This window comes from Primulina huaijiensis, chromosome 1 (assembly GCF_012295235.1).
Source record: "Primulina huaijiensis isolate GDHJ02 chromosome 1, ASM1229523v2, whole genome shotgun sequence".
Lineage (NCBI taxonomy): Eukaryota > Viridiplantae > Streptophyta > Magnoliopsida > Lamiales > Gesneriaceae > Primulina > Primulina huaijiensis.
Window position 1 is genome coordinate 772,286 of NC_133306.1, and position 20,758 is coordinate 793,043.

Genomic DNA, 20,758 nt, shown 5'->3' on the forward strand with positions numbered 1-20,758 from the left:
ATGTCTCTCACCTATTGAATGTCATGAAACATAGAAAAAATGCACATCCAATTAGTTAGTTTCACCTCAGCGATGCTCACATAAGTATGCACGACAAGTATACATCATATCAAAACAGTATACAAGCATATTACCACAGCTATATAATTGGAGCTAGCTGCCTATGGTTTACATGCAATACATCAATTTACAAAGTGGAACTAAATAGTAAGTTACCGTCATTCTCAAGGTCAATAATTTTATCAAATAGAAAAAAAAAAGTGTCACTAAATATATATTCTGGTTTTGATTCTAATAATAATAAAAGAAAAGGAATCTTGATTTTGTATTAGCTTTCACATTACGCTGCTAATAGCAAGAGTGTAATTCTACTTTTATTATGAAAGGCAGATTACGAAGAGTGGATGACAGCAAGTTTAAAGGGTATATGACGTCATGTGAAGGAATCGAGCCATGAATGTTATTAAGTCCCATTATATTATATAATTGTTCGAGATGCTTTAATTTAATCTAACGTACTTTATATATAAAATGAAATAAAAATAATAAAAATCTATTTATGTATTTAATGTTGATGATAAATATTCTTATTTATAATTAAATTATATATTTTATTAGAATGTATTGGTCTCAATATATAAATCGATATTCACTTCTTAGCCAAAGAAAATTCGATTCTCAAATAATTACGAGCCTAGTGATTAGATTTGATTGTGTTGTTGGGTCCAAAATGTTTTAACTTTCAATTACGCAGGATTTGACACTTAACTTTATGACTTCATCTGTTTCAAAAACAAATATATATTTCAATTTTCATATCTAAATAATAATATTTTTTTCTTTGTTTTTTTTTACTAATATATTCGTTTTTTTAATATTTGCGACCATTTTTTTGAATGAAAGGCGGAGGGAGTAACAATAATGGGCCTATGAATGTGTATCAAGCCCAAGACCAAAAATTGTATGATTTATAAACTATGTAGAAACTAAATTACGTTGCCACATGAATATGACTCGACAGTGGGCATGGGTTCGTGAAATGGCCCAACGATGCAATTGTTAGAATATATTGTTATGATACCCAAAATTCGGGCCCAGTGAAGGACAGCATCGAATGACACTAGCATATAATAANTCTTAGCACAAATGTACTATACATAGTTCCATTCAAGAAAACTCATGCTAGCGTGTCTAAAAAAAATCATTTTGTGAATGATACCTTATATAAATCTTGTAAAGAAAATAAATTTTTTAAAAAAATTTAAAAGTATAACGCCTAGCTAGGTATGCTTGGTCCATGCAATTGGATGATTGGTGCCTGATGGATATATTATCTGAATTATAGCGAAATAAAAAATTTAATAAAACGTAATAAAATATGTAATATTTAAGAAGGATTATATTTATAATAACACCATCATATAATTATCTCGACCCGATTATATATATACTGGATGCATGATGTCGCGGTTGGACTCCGAGGACCAGGAATTCAGTTTGTACAGAGATCGATGCAGCGGAGACCGAGGAATAGAGGGATGAGGTGGATGTGACATAGGGTAGAGCGGCCGCCGCCGCCCCTACCGCAGGGAGGCGAAGAGCTCTGTGGCTCGTCGGTGGGAACTGGGAGTTGAGGGATGTGTCGGCTGAGTGTGGAATTACTTGCTAAATATTGTACAATTGCTTTGTTTTCCTGCGGGCCCTTCACTCTAAGCATTTATTGGTTGCCCACAACTATGATGACCAGTTATTATTTTTTTAAAAAAATTGTAACGTGAGCACTGCTTACACATATCATAAATAAAGATTTATGAGACTATTTAACAAAAAAAATACTTACAATTTTTATTTGATTTCACGTTTCATACATTCCATAATACTAGCGATCTTTGACACGCGTCACGTACTTGTACATTTTTTAATAATTACTTTAGTTTATATTTAAATGAGGTCATATTTAGCTTTTGTGGTTGAGTTATATTCAAATCTCAATTTTAACAACTATAATAGTGAAAAATAGTGAGAAAATAACCAGAAACGAAATAATGAATTTGAAAAGGGAAAAAAGCAAATAAAATAGAGTTGTTCAATAAAATGAACTAGGTAAGATGAACGAGATAAGGGCATCCGCATCCGTTCTCATTAATCCATGTTAATAACTCTCCATCTCCTCAAAAATTATGGGGTCCACGAGCCACATATTCATTACATTAACATTTTCTCATTATTAACTCACACCCACATTCATTTGATATCAACTTTCATTATTTATGGGTCCCACTGTCCACTTACTCATTTTTTTTCTTTTTAATTATTTCAATATCTTTCTAATATTTTTAAAATTTTACAACAAATATTACTAAAAATAAATAGTATTATTATTTTAAAAATAACTTAATTACAATATTCATCAAAATATTATTAAGAAATGAAAAATTTCTTCAGAACATGCCAAACACCGTCGCAAATAGCCACGGTTGTTAAAAAACCGTCGCAAATAGCGACTTTTTTAAAAAACCGTTGCAAGTAGCAACGCTTTTCAAGTTGCTACGGCTTACGAAAAACCGTCGCAACTTACGAAATAATGTCGTTCATTCTAATGAATTTCTTGGCTGCCATGTCATGTCATGGCAGCCAAAATTAATAACTTCTACACCCACATTGGTGCATGAACATTAATGGGCGTTAATAATCACTCATTAATGCACCAATGTGGGTGCCCTAAGAGCTGAAGATATAACTCACACATTTTTTTTGTGATCATTATTTTTTTCTTTGAATAGCATGGTTAATTATATTGCATGAAACCATAATTGTATCCAAGTTGCTTAAAATTAGGTCTGAAGTGACGTGGACCCAAAACATATAATTTGAACGAGTTACAGTTAATATTGTGGTTGTGTATTTATTCAACTATTTGAATACTATTTATTATAATACAATGTATGCAAGTGATAATTATCTGTGATAACTACGTACGAACATACATACCTACGTCTACAGGCAAAAAGAATGATGTTAACGGATCAAAAGCATATTTGCAAGTATTAACGTAACGTTAAAGCTTATATTTGGTTATTTTTAATAAATGCCAGTCATCATTGTCGTGAAAGATCATAAAAATACTAATAAGTGAAATGGTGGATTATTTATATTATAATTGTTTTTATATATATAAAAAAATCAATCACAAACTAAGCGTAAACTATTATTATATCCTCTTGGCGTATCCACGATGCCTGTGATTTCCATGTAATTTATTAATATTTAAAAGTTTACAAATTTTTTGTCAGCTATGTTGACTAAGAAGGGCAAATTAGAGAGTTTAAAGATCTTGCTTTGGCAGCAATTAGGAACGGGCGACGCAAACTTGGTTATAAAATTGTATGTTTGATAAATTAATAAAAATTAAAATATCTTGAGGAAACTTTGTATTTAGCCAAGAAAGAAAAACGAATCAGAAAATTATGAAGCGAGACGTAACATAATTTATTTGTCATTTGCCTTAGTGTCGGCAGACAATATTTTTTAATTTTCATAAACAATCAATGTTTAATTTTAGGCTTCGCTTTCGTAATGTGTAACGCATCATTTACCGTAAATCCATTTGGAAATGTTGAGTTCACAAAATATATAGGTTAAATTAAAATTATAGATTATGTCTCTTGTGAGACGGTCTCACGAATCTTATCTATGTGACGGGTCCACCCTACCGATATTCACAATAAAAAGTAATACTCTTAGCATAAAAAGTAATATTTTTTCATAGAAAACTCAAATAAAAAATCTGTCTCACAAAATACGATCCGTGAGATCGTCTCATTCAAGTTTTTTTCAAAATTATATTCTTGGACGTGGTGTATGAGTATTACCCGTATGTTAGCATTTCATCAACTGACGTGAAAGACTTAACTGGAATAGTAAGTTACTTGGTCCACACCTCTTTGGGTAATATAATATTATGTATATTACATATGAGGAACACATGATATCAAGTCATGTATTGTCACATGGATTGCATATGCAGGAGGCACCCTCGACACCACCCCCTTTTTTACGCCATTAATTTCTCCAAATCGAAGCCATCGTAGCACAACAGTCAATCATCACATCCGAACATTCGCTTTCACTCTAATGGTGTAATTATTTATTTCTATTCATACCATTTTTAAGCATCCTATTTAAATGTGAACAAGAAACAATTCTCAAAATTTGAGGAGAATTAGGAGTTAATTGTGTCTGCAAGTACTGAGTTTTCTTTGACACGTCTAAAGGTAAGTTCATTAAGTTTTTTTCTTAACTTGTTGTGCTGTTTGATCTTTCTCTGCGGGAGTGAGGAAATGTGTTCTTTTGGAAGCAAAAGTTTTGTGGATGCTAATTAGTCGAATCGAGGGAAATCCTTAATAACATATGATGTTGAATTGAAACTTTCATCGAACTAACTCAGAAATTTGACAGGGGAACTATTATCACAAGCCGACTCGAAGTACCATGGGCTTGAATTTGGTTAGAAGTACATGAGTTATATACTCTATTACAGCCAAATCGAAAACCCATGATCGGACTCGATTCGTTTACGTGGAAAATGCATGTTTATTTTATGTATGTGCGATAGTGAAAGGATTTTGAATTTAGGTCTGCAGAATTATGCTAACCGTTGAGATAGAACATATAGACGCTTTGTTTTGTTTTTCCTTGCATTTGCGTCGAACTCTTACCCTGTTAACACTTCTGATTTAATCAGGCCACATAACTTGGGTTGAATAAGAAAGCAATGTGGCCTACAATCGGCATCAACTAAAATTCATGAGGAAGAATACGGGATCGTTTAGAAATTCCGGCACATATTCGAGTCCAGGAACACCAGAACATGGTGACACAAGCATGGTAGAAACTCCCAAAGGTTGGAGCTCAGAGCGAGCAGCGAAGCCGAATAGCACTAGTAGGAGACATGTTAGTTATGCTGCTGCTTTGATACCCTTTAATAGTGGAAGGGCGTTACCTTCCAAATGGGATGACGCTGAGAGATGGATTAAGAGCCCAGTTTCCGGCCATGAGTCTTTCAAGGCAGTGACTGCTGATCAGGCGCCACAGAGGCAGCCAAAGTCGAAGAGTGGCCCTTTAGGATCTTCAGGGCTTGTCCACTTATCAAACTACTCGCCCACGACCTTGGGAGGTGAGATAGTGAAGAACTTCGTGGGATACTCAATGTCTAGAGGTCATGATACTGGGATTGGAGTGAAATCCAGTCATTTATATTCTGAAAATACTATTGCTAGAAGTTTTAGTGTTCCTGGTCTGTCAAATTTTATTGGTGACACTTCAGTTTCTAGTTCTCAAGGTACATTATAAAGTCTCTTCGTGTGATAAAATCGTTTGCCCGAAAACTGTTATGTTTAAATTATGGATTTGATTTTTCAGAAGTCGGCCTTGATGAGGGAAGAAAGGAAGAAGATGGGGTTGTTTCACGTTTGGATATGACGACTCAAATGAGTTGTGAAGGAAGTGTTAATTCGTTTTCCAAACAAACGTTTTTGTATTCCATTTTAACTCCCTCTTCTTCAGGCCCAAACACGAATCCTGCGGCTAAAGATGAAATCCGAGATGTGCAGGTAGATAAAAGCACCAGTACAGGCCAGCAATGCAAGAAACAAGGACAAAGAAATGTGGAGGAATTTAAGAATGTTCAAGTGAAGTAAGTAAGGTGGAATTTTGTACTTTCTATTGCAAATTTACAGAGTTCAAGAAGATCTAAGATGGCATGGCTATTTTACAGGTTGCTAAGAGAAGAAGCCAAGATAAGTGCTTGGGAGAAGTTGCAGCAGGCTAAAGCAGATGCTGCAATTCAGAAACTGGAGGTTCGTACATAAAAAATTAGCATTTATCAGACCAAAAATCGTGCCATTTTGAAATCCATGCCACTTAATGTCGAACCTCTGCCTTGAATTCTTGAATAGCTTTTGGTGCAACAATAGATATATGGTCCTGTAAACTAACATATTCGTCATAGAATTAGAAGATATAACTATTGTTTGTCTTGTCATTTATCATCGCATCGTTTTGTGTACAAGCCGCTACATGAGAAATCAGTACAATCACGCCTGAAACTAAAAATGTAATGACTTTGACAAATATACTAATGCCCTTTAAAGTTTTGAAGAGGTTAATTAACTTGTTTGGTGTTTTCTTAATAATAACTACACTTGTTTATATAGATGAAACTTGAGAAGAAGAGATCGGTATCCATGGAAAAAATATTGAACAAGCTAAGAGCAGCTCAAATGAAAGCTGAGGCCATGAGAAACTCGGTGCTGTCGGAAAGACATGACAATAGAACCCGAAGAATTCCATGCTTAGGAAGTTCCTGCGGTATTTTTGTGCATTTACCTTCTATCATTGCCCGTGAGGACAGTTCGTGACTATCGATCTGTCGAATAAAAAATCTAATTTCCATGCTCCGTTACATGATCAACGTTGTTTCTGTGTGTTCAGTGTATGTGTATATAATTATGCATGGCTTACTTTCATTTCAATGGTTTTAGAAAATATTGAGCAATTAAAGAGAATAGAGATGATGGCCATTGAAGTCCATTAAAACGTGAAACTACGATTTCCTTGTAAAATGATGATAAGTTTCAAATTCTAATCATGAAGATACCGCTTTTGGGAATTCTTCTTCCATCAATGTGTTTTTCCCCTATTACATTTTCCCAATATAAATCAAGCTTCTCAGCTCTATTTTCATTAGGTTGAATGTTAAAACAATTTAAATTGTGGAATAAAACATTTGGCACTAAAGTTAAGAGGTTCCAGTATACAACAAAAAAGATTTTTTTGTGGTTTTAAGCTAACTTTATTAACTCCTTTAGGAACACCGCAGTGAATCACTTGGCCCGAAACATTAATTAGCGATTAAAAGTTAGTAATTTAACCATGAGTTCGTCCTTTAAAAGATAATAAATACAATTCAAAGATCAACAAAATGTATTTAGTTTTATTCCTTCCCATTTCGGTGCAACTTTACAACTTCAAATGTAACGTCCCGAAAATTTGAAGGTCCACGTGAACCGCATGCATACGAGTTAATAAATTTCTTTGGTATTTTATTAAATTATTTTAAAGCATTAAATACATGTTTATCTCATTAAATTGTGTTTAATTATTTTATGCATAATTTATGCATGCTAGGATTTAATTCGTGATTTATTTAATTCATGATGTATTTTAAAGTTCATGCATTAGGGTTTCTAGATGCATTTCACGCTCGAACGAGGAACGGAGACCGGAGAACTTTCAGGAAAATTATTTTAGTACATGATTAATTTTTATTAATTAATATAAGGTGTTATTAAGGGTATTTTTTTTTTAAAATGGGATTTTATTGGGTAATTTTACCCGCATGATTTTATTTTTAACGGTACGCAAATCTTATCGAATCGGGGGACTTTTTTTAAGCGTTCGGCTATTATTTTCAAAACCTTTTCAACACGAAATATTTTTCGGGAGTATGTTTGGATTTAATGGTTCTACTTTTAAGCTTGTTGGACTTAAAACCCTTTTCAAACCCTTAATTATCATATTAGGGCCCATTAATTATTTGATTAACTACCTAATTATTATAAAATAAACCCTTAAACTCCCGTAACCCCCACAGCCGATATGTTATCTATATGATACTCGTTTCTGAAAAACAGCATCAACAATGTTAAGTCGAGGCAAGGAAAAACCTTTTTCCGCAAGACGAAATTGCCCGTATCAAAGTGCTATACGTCGCAAGCAATCGTCCCCAAGATACAACGACTTCAAGTCAAAAACTTTGCAGCACTACAAAGTCTCGAGCACAGCGAACAAAATATATGCAGAAGCTTTCAAGTGCGAAACGAAAAAATGCAACAATATGGTATGATTATGAGCAGAAATTGCAAGAACAAGTGTAGTGGATTCTCCAGCAAATTTCGAAAATGAGTGATGGGAATTATTTATAATTGATCATCGGTTGCGTTGAGGAGACACGTTTCTCCAGACCGGATGCGTAGAAGAGATACATTTCTAGTCAAGGAACACAATGTTTGGTGCAAAAGCAGCCAAGAACAAGTGCCAAGATAGCCAAGGGACACGCATGTTTTCCAAAACCAGCGCTGCACAGAATTCCAGAAAGGCTTGCGCATATGCGCGTCCTTATGCACGCCTTGTTCTTGGCCGCAATGCATATTTCCAGAGAGGTTCGCGCATACGCGCGTCCTCATCCGCGCATATGTGCGACTTGTTCTGCCCATGTGCGAAGAAAACAACAAGTCACGCGCATGTGCGCGACATCTTCTGTGAATGCACGCTGGTTTCTTGTTTCGGTTTCGTGTGTAGGTGCTGCCAACAAAATTATTTTCAAATAAATTTTGTCTAAAAAGAATAATACGGTCAAAAGACCACACCACACCTCACCGCGCCGAGCCGGGCGGGCGGGCGCGTGTGTTTAGTTCATCGAGACACAACCTATTAGCGTCTTCCCCGTCTAAAAACTGCCGGTACCCCTTGGGGTCCAAACCCTTGTCTCAACTTGGAGCTTATTAGGGAGACTTTATTTGGTTATTAACTCAATGTGGGACAAGCCACATTTGAGATATCTCACTTCCCTTTACAACTCCTCATTCTTTCTCTTCTTCTCTTTTTCATTTATCCAACAATACGTTCCTTTTCTCTTTCAGATTTCAGTGCCCTCGGTTTCAGAAAAATAACACCAGCTGAAGGCTCGGTTGTGGCTAGTTCTTGCAAAGAAACTTCCTCCGGCTTCCACCTCGAGTCCCTCGTGTTGTGCATCGTTTCAGGCATGATTTGTATCCTCTTTTGCTGCATCATTCACGTATATATATACCAGATGTGTGTATGATGCATGAAATCATTCGATCGGTCTAGGAGCAGGAAGGATTCTTTCGATTTTCATCCATGCCATGCATTTCTTTTAATTGTGACTCACGTTTTCCTTCAGTTTGTGCAAGGGGCCTGCTGTAGGTTGTGTTCTAAGACTGTTATCACCGTAGGGAGTGGAATGGTAGGCTGGAAAAGAGATCAGCGCATCACTTTGTAAGGGTGGTCTCGGCTCATGTTTATTGGTTCGGTAATGGGTTTGGTTGATGTAGAGAGGATTCGGCTGTGCACGGACTCGAATCCAGCCATGTTTCAGACCTTGTAGACTCTAGTGAGATGTCAGGAAGGAGTCATGGGTGTTTGGTTGAAGGAGAAGCCGATCCTCGGAAGCATGGCGTGAATCGAGGGAGATGTGATAGTTTCGGATGGTTTATACGTGGAGTTGTGCAGTGGATTTCGCTTGGTTATGGGCTTAGTTTAGAAGGGTATTTAGGTTCCTAATGGTGAGTTTAATGGTTGGACAGGTGGTTGTAAGAGTGAGGACCGAAAGAATTATGGTTTGGGGGCCATGTGTTGTGATGGGATTTTAGGAAATGGGTTGGCCGAGAGTTAGGAAATTTCTGGAAAGTTTCAGCCGTGTGTTAGGGGGCTAATGACATGGTTTTAGGAGCATTTTAGTATGTTTAAGATATGGTAGAAAGTTGGGATGAATTTGGTAGGGTTTCGAGTCGATTCGGTTTAAAACCGGGACTCCTGTCCAAGTTTTAAAACGAGCCGGTTAAGTTCTGATTTTGGCGTGGGTTTACGTCTAGGAATATTTTTAAAAATATTTTGGGACATTTTAAGGAGTTTGGTAAGCTTCAGGTCAATTTTAGAGGTCCAGGTGTGAAACGATAATTTTGGGTTTTCAGGGGCAAAATGGTCATTTTGCACCCGGGGTGAGATTTTGGTCTTGGCAGCGTCCTGAGCACAAATTTATGATATTTTAAATGATTATGCATCATGTTTACGATTTTTACGATATTATGATAATTATGGTGCATGCTTGGTTTAGAGGAAAAATTACGTATACGCATGCTTTTATTAAGTGATGAATATGTTGACACGTTTTGAAGGAAGTGATTTAGTTGTGACTAACACGATGACACGATGACATGTAAGGCCCGGACTCAGTGGGCGGGTAATGCCGTCGCTGATGATCCTCGCCGCCGGGTACCGCGGTTACACGTAAATGGATCCATCGACTAACATGATGACATGATGATACGAAAGTCACAGCTAATGAACGGAATTCAAATTAATAAATTTAACACGTATATGCTGATACGATTATACATGCTATGATTATTAACATGTTTTGACAGGACACGTTTACGCATTCGATATGATAACATGATAGGACAGGTTTTGACACGTTATGATCGATTTTTACACGATACGCTCATGTTCATGGTTTTTTTTTAGATTCATGAAATGTATCATGATTATGCTATTTTTACTGCTGTGTGCTACGTATATGTATTTGTTATTACTGGTACAGGTGTGTTGAGTCTTTAGACTCACTAGGCGTGTGTGATGCAGGTGAGCATTTTGAACTGGAGACAGGAGGTGCCGAAGACTGATTAGGCAGGCGGGGTGTGACTGATTAGGCAAGCGGGGTGTGCAGTGACATGACCCGAGGACCATTATTTTTCCGCATTATGATTTATGAGATTTGAGAGGAAAGGATTATTTTAATACGTTGATGATTTTAAGATTTTTATACGTTTATGTTCACGTATGATTTTAAATATTTGGTTATTTTAAAATACGCTATTTTTACTATAAAATATTTAAGATCATTTTTAAATGTTATATTCTTATGTTTAAATGTTATTTTGAAAATTGTGAAGTTTTTATTAAAAAAATATATATTCCGCACATTTAAAACGGGAGACGTTACATCAAAACACAAACAATAACAAAAGAGGAAAAAAACATTAAATCTTGATACTTGAATCAATGGTGGTCGGAAACAATTCAGTACTAAAAATGAAATAAAATGGCCATTATTTAGTACTCATTCAATGAATCTTCAAGATTTTCAGATTATTATCAGAGAGAACAGTTGGAAGAAATACGTGGGATGATCCCAATCTAGTTGCATTTACATAATCCTGAGGACAATGTGCTGGAACCCCTGCTGTGAAAAGCCCGATCACCCGAAACATACGAAGAAGCGCCCCTTCTGCATACTCGGGTCCCCTTGTGAATGAAATAGAGAAGCTTCTGATCAGCTCCCACCACGCATTTCCCATTTTGGGTATTAACCATAGTAGAGAGAAGTAGTTCTTGTCGGGCTCTTCGGGAACAATCTGCACAAAAATATGTGAAAAAAATGAAACAAGATAAATACGTATTATTTACACACATGCTAGGAGAGTGCTGCATCGTCTCATATGGAAAAGCTCAATACAAATCTTTTACTAGGTTGACTATCCAACTCGCAACTAAAGCACAAATGTTAGGTTATAAAACCAATTAGAGAACTGTTGTCCCGAAAGACGAGCATATGCAACATAGGACGAGCATATACGACATAGGACGAGTCATCAATAGATTAAAACGCGAGTTTAAGGATCCTATTTTGTGTGTAAAATATATTCAAAAATATGATTTGCCATTTTTGAGCTCCCGGCACGAAATTCCTTGATGCACTACTAGTATGCACGGAATTCGATAGGTAGAGAATCTTACCTTAGCTTCATAGAAACTGTTATAGTAGATGCATGTCCCAAAGTGCTTGAACAAGAGGGTTGAATCATCGTAAGGCAATCTCGGAACGACATCATAACTGTAAACGAATCTGTAGTGATTGATGTTGTGTTTTTCTATAGTTCTTTTCATGAATTCTCCGAATTTTTCGTCACCAACTCTTGGCTGCCCAAATGTGTAAACACCGTCCAGTCTTTCGAGCAAAAATGACTCATCATGCAGAGCCAAGATCGCAGGGAACAACGCAGCCAACGCGCCACCCAAGCTGTGGCCTGTGAGTATGAATTTGGCTTTATCATTATTCTGCAGCCGCTGTTTCAGCAGTTTCCGGAGGGCATAGTAGGCAGTCTCCTGCTTGTTTGGCGGCTGTTCCTTGGGCCAGCCAAGGGTTTTCTGCATTCCTAGCGCTTTCATGAAACCACCGTGGATTTTTCCGGCAGCCGGAAGCTCGTACCACGATAGATCGACGTCGGTGGACCACGCATCTGAATCGAATGGTTCTGTTCCTCTGAAAGCAATGACGATAATATCATTCTTGTCTTCTAGTGCAAATGCTTGTGTCGTGCCTTTTTCTTGATAATCTGCGATAGGCTAGCTGTCAGTTACACTAAAAAAAACAACTTTTAAACTATTAATTAATTACAGGTAACTGCGAAATAATTGATCGTTACTTTAAAAAAGTTTAGGAATTAAAATCATTTACCATTCCAGTAGTCGTTGAATCCCAGGAATTCCATCTGCACATCTTAAAAACACAAAATTAGTTCGGTATATAATTATTTTACCTTTTATGACCGACTTATTTATTGATTATTATTTGGTCGATCAATAACCATAATATTTTATATAGAACACTTGATAGAAAAATGTGATCGCTATAGATGATCTAAATAAAACCTCCTTAAGGTAATACTCGATAAACTTATAATTTACACCAGTGAAATTTGTTAAATTTGTCATATTTTCTATTTTCATTATCTAATTTATCAAAGTCAAGTCTTAGTAATGTAACTTTGTATTGAATCATATTTTGTCAGAGTACTTATGCGATACCAAAAAATACTGATTTGACATAACAAAAAAATGTTGAGTTGAAGAAAAAAATTATCATGTCTCCAATCTGGTAAAATAGGTTTTGAAACCAACAAGAAAAACATAATCACAAGACTATGATCAAACTTTGATAAGTTAGAAAAGGCGAATAAAGAACACAAACAACTTGGAGAACTAATAGGTTATTTTTCTATCTATATTATATTTTGTGAGGTGAGTAGTATTATCATTTGAAAATTAGTTTGTTTAGTGAGATAATAGTAATATTTTCATTTAAATGGTCATTTCAAGATGTCAAGTGAATTACTTCGTGTTAATTGGCATGGCTAGATTGATTACGTATAGATAGTGTGTGTGTGTGTGTGTGTATATATATCAAATTATAAAGAAACGTGGTGGGTAGTTATTAAATTATATGGATTAAAATAATAATTAATAAATCATCTTCCAGCTGTATACCTGTCATCTCATTTCTATCCACTTGCAACCTCAGCTTGCTTTCCTCGTTTTAAGCAAGGAATTACATTTAATCCCCGTAATTTTCCAATAAAATAAAATCATGCATGTTTCTGACGATTTAAAGTCTTTTCAATCAACTATCATACTCATGAAAATTGGTGAAAGAAATCACTGAATCGTATTGAAACTGTTCCACTAATTGTAATGCATAAAGTAAATCGGGCTAAATCAAATAAAATCATAAAATTGATTCAGCATTTATCATAGTAATTTTGACAAGTAAATTATTGACCTATAAAGGAATATTGATTTAATTAGATCGTTATCTTTTTCAATATAAACCAAATCAAAACCAAGATTTCAAAAAAAGAGAAATCAATAATAATTAATTATATATATAAGTTATAAATGGGGGAATATTATAACATGGAAAACTTCAAAATGGTACCTTCCAATGGTTCTCTACGATGGCCTGAATAAATTTCTTGTTCTCATAAGATGCCTTAGACGCCATTACAGAGAGAACAGCTTTGTATCTTGCGTCTCCATGCTCGATCTTGGAGTCTAATTCAAGTCGCTTGTCGATGTGTCCAACAAAAGACAGGAAACTGGATGATGTTTTATCTGGCTGTACTACTTTGCCTGTGCACAAGAATAAATAAAATTAGACCTCAGAATATATACGGATTGCATTATTTTTTCCATCATTTTTAGCTTTGTTTTATTTATAAATAAATCATATGTATCCTATCAAGAAAATGCTAGCTAGCTAGCTAGCTACCTGGAATTATTTATTATTGATAGGTGAGCGCAGTTAATCCAGATATATTGTAATTCTAGCCGGCCGGACAAAACATTTTATATAACGAAATTAAAAAAAAGGAAAAAATGCAATGTTAATACTGCAATCCCAAACATGTCGAATTTACAATTTTTCATATAAAATAAATCATGTAAAACGGCCGTCGTCTAAATTAAATTCATGCATCTTATTCTGTTTGATAAAATGACTGTCAATTACATTTTGTTTCACCTTTAAAAATAAAATGGTCGAAATCCGATGCAGAAGAATATAGCGTCAATCATTGTGTGTGTGACTCTTGAATGCTTTACAGCAACGCAACACGTGATTCAAAAACTAGCAATATATTCGATTTTTTTTTAATAAAGCAATATATGCAATTTGTGAATATAAAAAGAACGTGATTTCAAATAGGTAGATAGGAGTACAATCACAATTAATGATGCATCGATTAAGTAAACTATTGTAGATGAGATTTGGAATATATATATATATATATGTGTGTGTGTGTGTGTGTGTGTGTGTGTGTGTGTGTGTGTGATATGTAAAGCAATGAATTAATACAGAACTGTGGAGTGCAACCGACAAGGTAGATCTCAAATATATACGTATAAAGTAATAAATATAATATATGACAAGTAGCTAACGTGCATGTATCAAGAAAAGGCTACTACGTACGTTTCTCAAGTAAAGGATCTAATTTTCAGGGATTTTATAATTAAATCCACTTGTGTTTTAATTTGATTATTTCATTTGAACCCTACAACTTAATTTGAACGCCTTTTTAATTTTTCTATATAGATGAGGATGATTGACTTTGATGCAATATTACCAAAGATCTGTTTAGAGTGGGAATCAGTGTTACAGATTACTGATATTTAATAAGAATTTGAATGAACTCAAACAGAAAAGCTAGCATCGATCGTTTGCTTCTTGGCACTTCTGCATCCCGATACTTTAAGTTTAAAAATGGATGCGTACGCACAAAAAAAAAAATCAAATAAAATGAGTTGATTACTTAGTTACCATTAAAAGAATTAATGAGTAGCCCAGAGAATCCGTCATTCCCCCAAAGCAAGTTCAACCAATACTCGACTCCGTCGCCAATCCTCGCCATGGGCTTAGATACGGTCTGCAGAAATTTCTGTGTCATCGTCGAGACAAAGATGATCCATCTACGCCCGAATGGCTCCCGCCGTACCCCTTCCGGACAGTCCACAAATTTCCTTTTCCCGATATCGCTCGACAACAATATCTTGCTCACTTCAAGTACACCAGCTTCTTCTGGCTTGAGGAGCATGTAATCACAGGAAAATGACTTGTTGCATTCCGCTGAAGAATCCATTTTTTTTCTTTCAAGCAAATGTAACGTAGAAGAATGGGGTTTACTTGAAGGCACAGGTGTATAGGTATATATATATATAGATCAGAGAGAGAGATTATCTACTTACAGATTAGAATCTATTATTCTTATAATTTACAACATGTGATTAGAAAAATTTATAACATGGCATTGAATAGTGTCAAATTTGTGTTCTCTTGAAAAATTTCAGGGAATGGATTCCTAAAGGCCAAGAGCAAGTGGTTAAAAAAAAGTGAAGCTTAGTGCCTACCCTACTTGTAACTTTTGTTAATTCAGACGACTTTAGGGGTGGTTGAAATATATTTGGCACGGCAATAAACACTTGGTCTGCTCCAACTCAGAAATTTCTGCCTCGAGGGAATCTTTTATATATATATATATATATATATATATAGAGTTTGGTGGATAAAAAGATATTTTTGAAATTAGTAAAATGGATTCACCCGACTTACCAACAATTTGATAGGTTTATTTAATTTTAATTAATAATATATACACACAATATTGATTACTCATTTTCTAATAATGTCTTGAGTTTTAATTATGAGTAAATTCTTTTTTATGTATGATTGAATTTAAATTTGCAAATTTTAGATCATGTAAATACTTATCTCTTTATATTTTATTGAATTAAGTTTTAGAATTTATTTTTTTGGAACAAGCGCCAATCACATTAGAGGTGAGCCAAGTTGAGATATTAACGATGAATCATCCTTTTCAAACAATTAAAATTTTATTCAAAATTCGTATAATTTAATTATATAATATATTCTAGTTACTTGTAGCATTCGGTATCATCAAGTTCTAATCACCAAGATTGAATTAACTAAATTTGATCCAATTTGACGGCTATTGTTAATTTTTGCTATAATTTTCACGTTAACGAGTATAGAATTTAAATTCTTACTATATATACTATTAAATTTACGTATGAGATTTAGAGAACATTTCTTAACATTCAGACATGTTTAAAAGATGAATATATATACTGCTCTTATCTTATTTAATAATATTGATTGAGTCTTCATTCTATTGAAGTCAAATTAGATCGATGGACCCTTTCTCCATCATATACTTGGTGGCAATAATAATAATAATTAATTTCAAACTTAGATGTGAACATAAACATCTAATTATCTAATCACATTAATCTGTCCACATTTCTTGTTCAATAATAGTTTTTCAATCTCGTGTTTAAAATATTTGATTAAATTATACCAATTCTCAATTAAAACCAATATTTTTTTCAACCATATATATAGAAAATTAAATAAAAATAACGAAGAGTTTTTAGTAGTCAAATTGCTTGACGGAGCTTGTTCTTATTCGTGCGGGAGTACAAGTCTTTAATTTGGTAAATAAATCTTCATTTGGTTAACTTGAAAAGTAATTGACCAACGCGGATTTTCAAGGAATTGAATGTCATATTTGAATTGCATCAATTTTAAAGTGATGATTTAAATATAAAAATAGCGTGTGATCCGATTTATGAAAAATATTATTTTTTATATTTAAACTATTATTTTTTATTATAAAAATATCATTTTTTATATGTTATGTTATGAAAAATATTGTGTAAAAGACCGTTGCATATAAAAAAAATATTCAGAATAAAAAAAACTATGGAGGATTGTAATGCCCGAGATTTGAATCATCGTAATCCAGAATGATTTGTTGATAATCGAGGTAATTATAGACGGACCACTCCGAGACCAGAATTGGAAAGGCAAGAGTTGGACATAGGTGAGCTACAGTAGGTATCGCGCACATGCGCGGCAGAAATGCGCGCAAGGCCATTGCCGAGGCAGAGAACCTCGCGCATATGCGCGAGAAGAGGGCGCGCATATGCGCGAGCTGGTGGACTGGAATTATCCGGAGGCCGTAGGTTTTGCTACGTTCTGATATGTTTTGAAATTATGATATTTTCAGAATCGGATATGATTCCTATATGATGTTCTTGACATGTTAGACNCAACATTTTGTTTCCACGGAAAATGCGAGTCGATAGAATGTATTAATTGTAATATTAAATTTTATGTTTGATTTCGCAGCGAAGTTTTGAGTTAAACTGATGGTTGAAATTTCTTTTAAAATTTTCAAAAGTGTCATTAAATACTCACTGGGTCTCATGTAAGAGCGTCTCACGGATCTTAATCTGTGAGACGGGTCAACCCTAACCATATTCACAATAAAAAGTAATACTTTTAGCATAAAAAGTAATATTTTTTCATGGATGACCCAAATAAGAGATACGTCTCACAAATACGACCCGTGAGACCGTCTCACACAAGTTTTTGCCCTTAGTCCAATATATATGTTTATATGTGTTTACACACATATTACGAAAAAAAATATTGAAAACAAAATTGACAAAAAAAATTATATTTTACTCTTGTTTAATAAGTGTTTCCATATATATAGTAAATTTTTTTTTAAGTAACTAACATATTTAATGAGTAAATACATATTGATAAAATAATAAAAACGATATTAAATATAATTATTGGACTGTATATTTGATATGTGAAAAATGTATCATTTATATTTGAAATAAATGAATAATACGTTCATCTATTTTACTTTAGACTAGAATAGTACAATTGCATATATCTTATCACCGTCCACCATGATGTTGATAATTAATAACAACACATCATTATTACGTCACACACACACACACACAAATATATATTATTTTTTTATTATATCAGTATGGAGCACCTCTTTTTTCTTTTTCTTTTTTTATAGGTAAAAAATTATGAAAATAGTATTTTAAAATATAGTATAAAATCGTAAATTCTATTCTACAATTTGTTTCAATAGTTAAATAAATATTTATATCTTAAAAATCTATAATCAAATTATTTAAAATAATGATGAAAATATATGACTTTCATGGAAGGTTGATAAAAAACTTTCTGCAATTATATTAGAGTCTAGATTAAAAAAATCATTTCTTTAATTAAGCCCATAATTATATACATATATATCCGAAAAGAGTATTTTAGAAATTTTTATTATATTGCATAATTTAAAAGATATTTTACGTTTCAATTAAATACAGTTTATATTATATATATATATATATATATATAATTATCAGCTAATAATCTCTCCAAATCCAGTTGAAAGTTATCAATTAACAACTAAATACTTAATTAATCAAGGGTAGCCATCACTTAATAATAAATTTGAAAAGAGGTGCGGGGAAGATTAATAAATGCCGTGGTTTGAAGTGTAAAAAGTCACCAGCATAAAAGCGTGGTTATTATTAAATTAAGCCTAATTAATTACTGTACAAAAGATCAACCACGTTTCCGAAACCAATGTTACGCGATATGTCCTTCTTAACCACGCACGTGGTGTTTTTATATTTTTTATAAACCAAGCCTTCCACTAACGTTTGCGGCTACGAATTTACACCAACTTACTCCTAAAACCTTCCTATATGTTGACAGAGTTTCACATTTTCACACAGTGACGTGTAGTTTCGGCTCTGTATTTCCAATCTCAATCTTCTCCTCCAAAGGCAGAAGTTCAAGCTTGAGTATATGTATAAACAATTTGAAATACTCTTTTGCGTTTTCTGAAGAATGGATTGGATTCGAGGTGAGAAACTGGGGCATGGTTGCTTTGCTATTGTAAATTTAGCGGTGCCCAGAAGCAAGAGTGGTGGAGTTTTCCCTTTAATGGCGGTGAAGTCTTGCGGGTTTTCGCAATCTTCTTCTCTCATGAAGGAGAAATTGATTATTGACGAGCTTAAGGACTGCCCGGAGGTGATTCGCTGCTTTGGAGAAAGCTTTTCATATGAAAATGGCGAAAAGTTGTATACTGTACTGTTGGAGTACGCCTGGGGGCGCGGCACTTTGGCTGATAAACTCGAGAATTATAGTAATCGGAGGCTTTCGGAATCCGAAGTCCCGCGGTGCACGAAGGCTTTGCTTAGAGGGATTCACTACATTCACAAGCTTGGGTACGTTCACTGTGATATTAAGCTTCAAAATATTCTCTTGGGCTCTGACGGTGGGGTGAAGGTTGCGGATTTCGGGTTGGCGAAGAAAGCAGGAGGTGTTTCGGGGTGTGGATTAAGGGGCACGCCGCTATACATGTCTCCGGAGATGGTCTGCAGCGGGGAACAGGGCCCTCCTGCGGATATCTGGGCTGTTGGATGCGTGGTGGCGGAGATGGCCACAGGATCTCCGGCGTGGCAGTGCTCAGACGTGACGGGGCTTTTATTTAGGATCGGAATTGGCGAGGAGGTGCCGCAAGTGCCCGGGAGTTTGTCGGAGGAGGGTAAAGATTTTGTTAGGAGATGCTTTGTTAAGAATCCAAGCAATAGATGGACGGCTGAGATGCTTCTAAATCATCCCTTTATTTCTGATGGTCAAGATTTTGACGATGACGTCGACGCCGTTTCCTTAACAACCAAAGAGGAAGAAAGTGTCTCCATTTCTCCGAGATGCCCATTAGACCATGTTCAATTACATCATTGCCACTGTCGGTATATTCTCCGGAATCCCCGTCCAGTTTCCCAGGCGATTTTTGGTACATTTCACCGAGGGTCCGTCTGCGAGACTTGGTAAACAATCAAATCCTTGATTGGTCGGTTTCGGATGATTGGGTAACGGTTACGTGACGGAGCTCGTTAGGCCAATTCAAATAACAAGAAAACAGAATTGATTTTTATTACTGATATTTTTTATCTTTCTTTTGTAAATTTTCATTTTTAATTTTTTTTATTAGGCACATTATAGCTTTCTCTCTTCCTACGTTTATTATAGTCATGTAGGATTGTACCGAATTCGTAGAAAAATTTGTCCATATTGAAAGCCAGGATGCATATACTAGATTAAATACATTAAAGAAATGAATATTTAAATTTATTCAAGTCCTGGAAACAATTTCATCTATTTATTAGTTTTTCTTTGAAAAATGAGACTGTTGCTTGGATGTGTTAGACAAATATCTGTTATTTGCTTAATCGCCCACTGCATGCTTTTTCGGGTTTCTGATATTTTCATTTTTCGGCAGCAAAACTTGCTAGCAGGCAGCAATATCCATTAAGTGAGAAATGGGGCCCACGTAAATAAAAAATTAAGAAAATTTGTATCCCACATAGAAGAAATCTGAAAGCTGTACGGGAGAATTAGTTATAAATAGAGCTCAATTCCTTCAGTTATTGTATCTCAAAATCAAAAGTTTTTTAGTTTTGATAAAAAGAGAGAGCATAGAAAAAAGAGTGTATTATTTTCTTGAGTGCGGGAATTCTCTTGTGTGAGTTAGAGAAATTATTTTCTAGGTATACTCGGGTTGGGAGTGTGAGAAATATTGAGTGTATTGGTGTATACACTTGTTGTAATATTTTTTCCAGTTATAAAAGTTGCAGTGCTCCGTGGACGTAGCATATATTAGGTGAACCACGTAAATCTTTGTGTTCTTGTTGATTATTTTATTCCGCAAATAGT

At 34.6% G+C, this 20,758-nt stretch overlaps 2 protein-coding genes and 1 pseudogene across 4 annotated transcripts; 2 read left to right on the top strand and 1 right to left on the bottom strand.

Moving 5' to 3' along the window:
• The first annotated feature begins 4,015 nt into the window (after positions 1-4,015).
• LOC140974170 (uncharacterized) lies at positions 4,016-6,472 on the top strand. Of its 3 annotated transcripts, none has more exons than XM_073437486.1 (5): positions 4,016-4,274; positions 4,745-5,176; positions 5,422-5,695; positions 5,777-5,858; positions 6,216-6,472. In XM_073437486.1, the coding sequence occupies exons 2-5, from the start codon at positions 4,807-4,809 to the stop codon at positions 6,417-6,419; spliced, it is 930 nt and encodes a 309-aa protein (XP_073293587.1). In that variant the 5' UTR covers positions 4,016-4,274; positions 4,745-4,806; the 3' UTR covers positions 6,420-6,472. The 3 variants fall into 3 exon arrangements, with proteins under 3 accessions (XP_073293587.1, XP_073293578.1, XP_073293569.1); XM_073437477.1 differs by having other exon boundaries at positions 4,018-4,278; positions 4,745-5,341; XM_073437468.1 differs by having other exon boundaries at positions 4,019-4,274; positions 4,745-5,341.
• Positions 6,473-10,841: 4,369 nt separating this feature from the next.
• On the bottom strand, positions 10,842-15,325 carry LOC140974188 (triacylglycerol lipase OBL1). Its single transcript, XM_073437498.1, has 5 exons — positions 14,957-15,325; positions 13,577-13,770; positions 12,320-12,353; positions 11,599-12,197; positions 10,842-11,216 (listed from the first exon to the last, which is right to left on the bottom strand). Exons 1-5 carry the CDS (start codon positions 15,273-15,275, stop codon positions 10,926-10,928), a joined length of 1,437 nt encoding a protein of 478 aa, XP_073293599.1. The 5' UTR covers positions 15,276-15,325; the 3' UTR covers positions 10,842-10,925.
• Positions 15,326-18,700: 3,375 nt separating this feature from the next.
• LOC140978116 (mitogen-activated protein kinase kinase kinase 20-like) lies at positions 18,701-20,149 on the top strand (annotated as a pseudogene).
• The last annotated feature ends 609 nt before the right edge of the window (positions 20,150-20,758 follow it).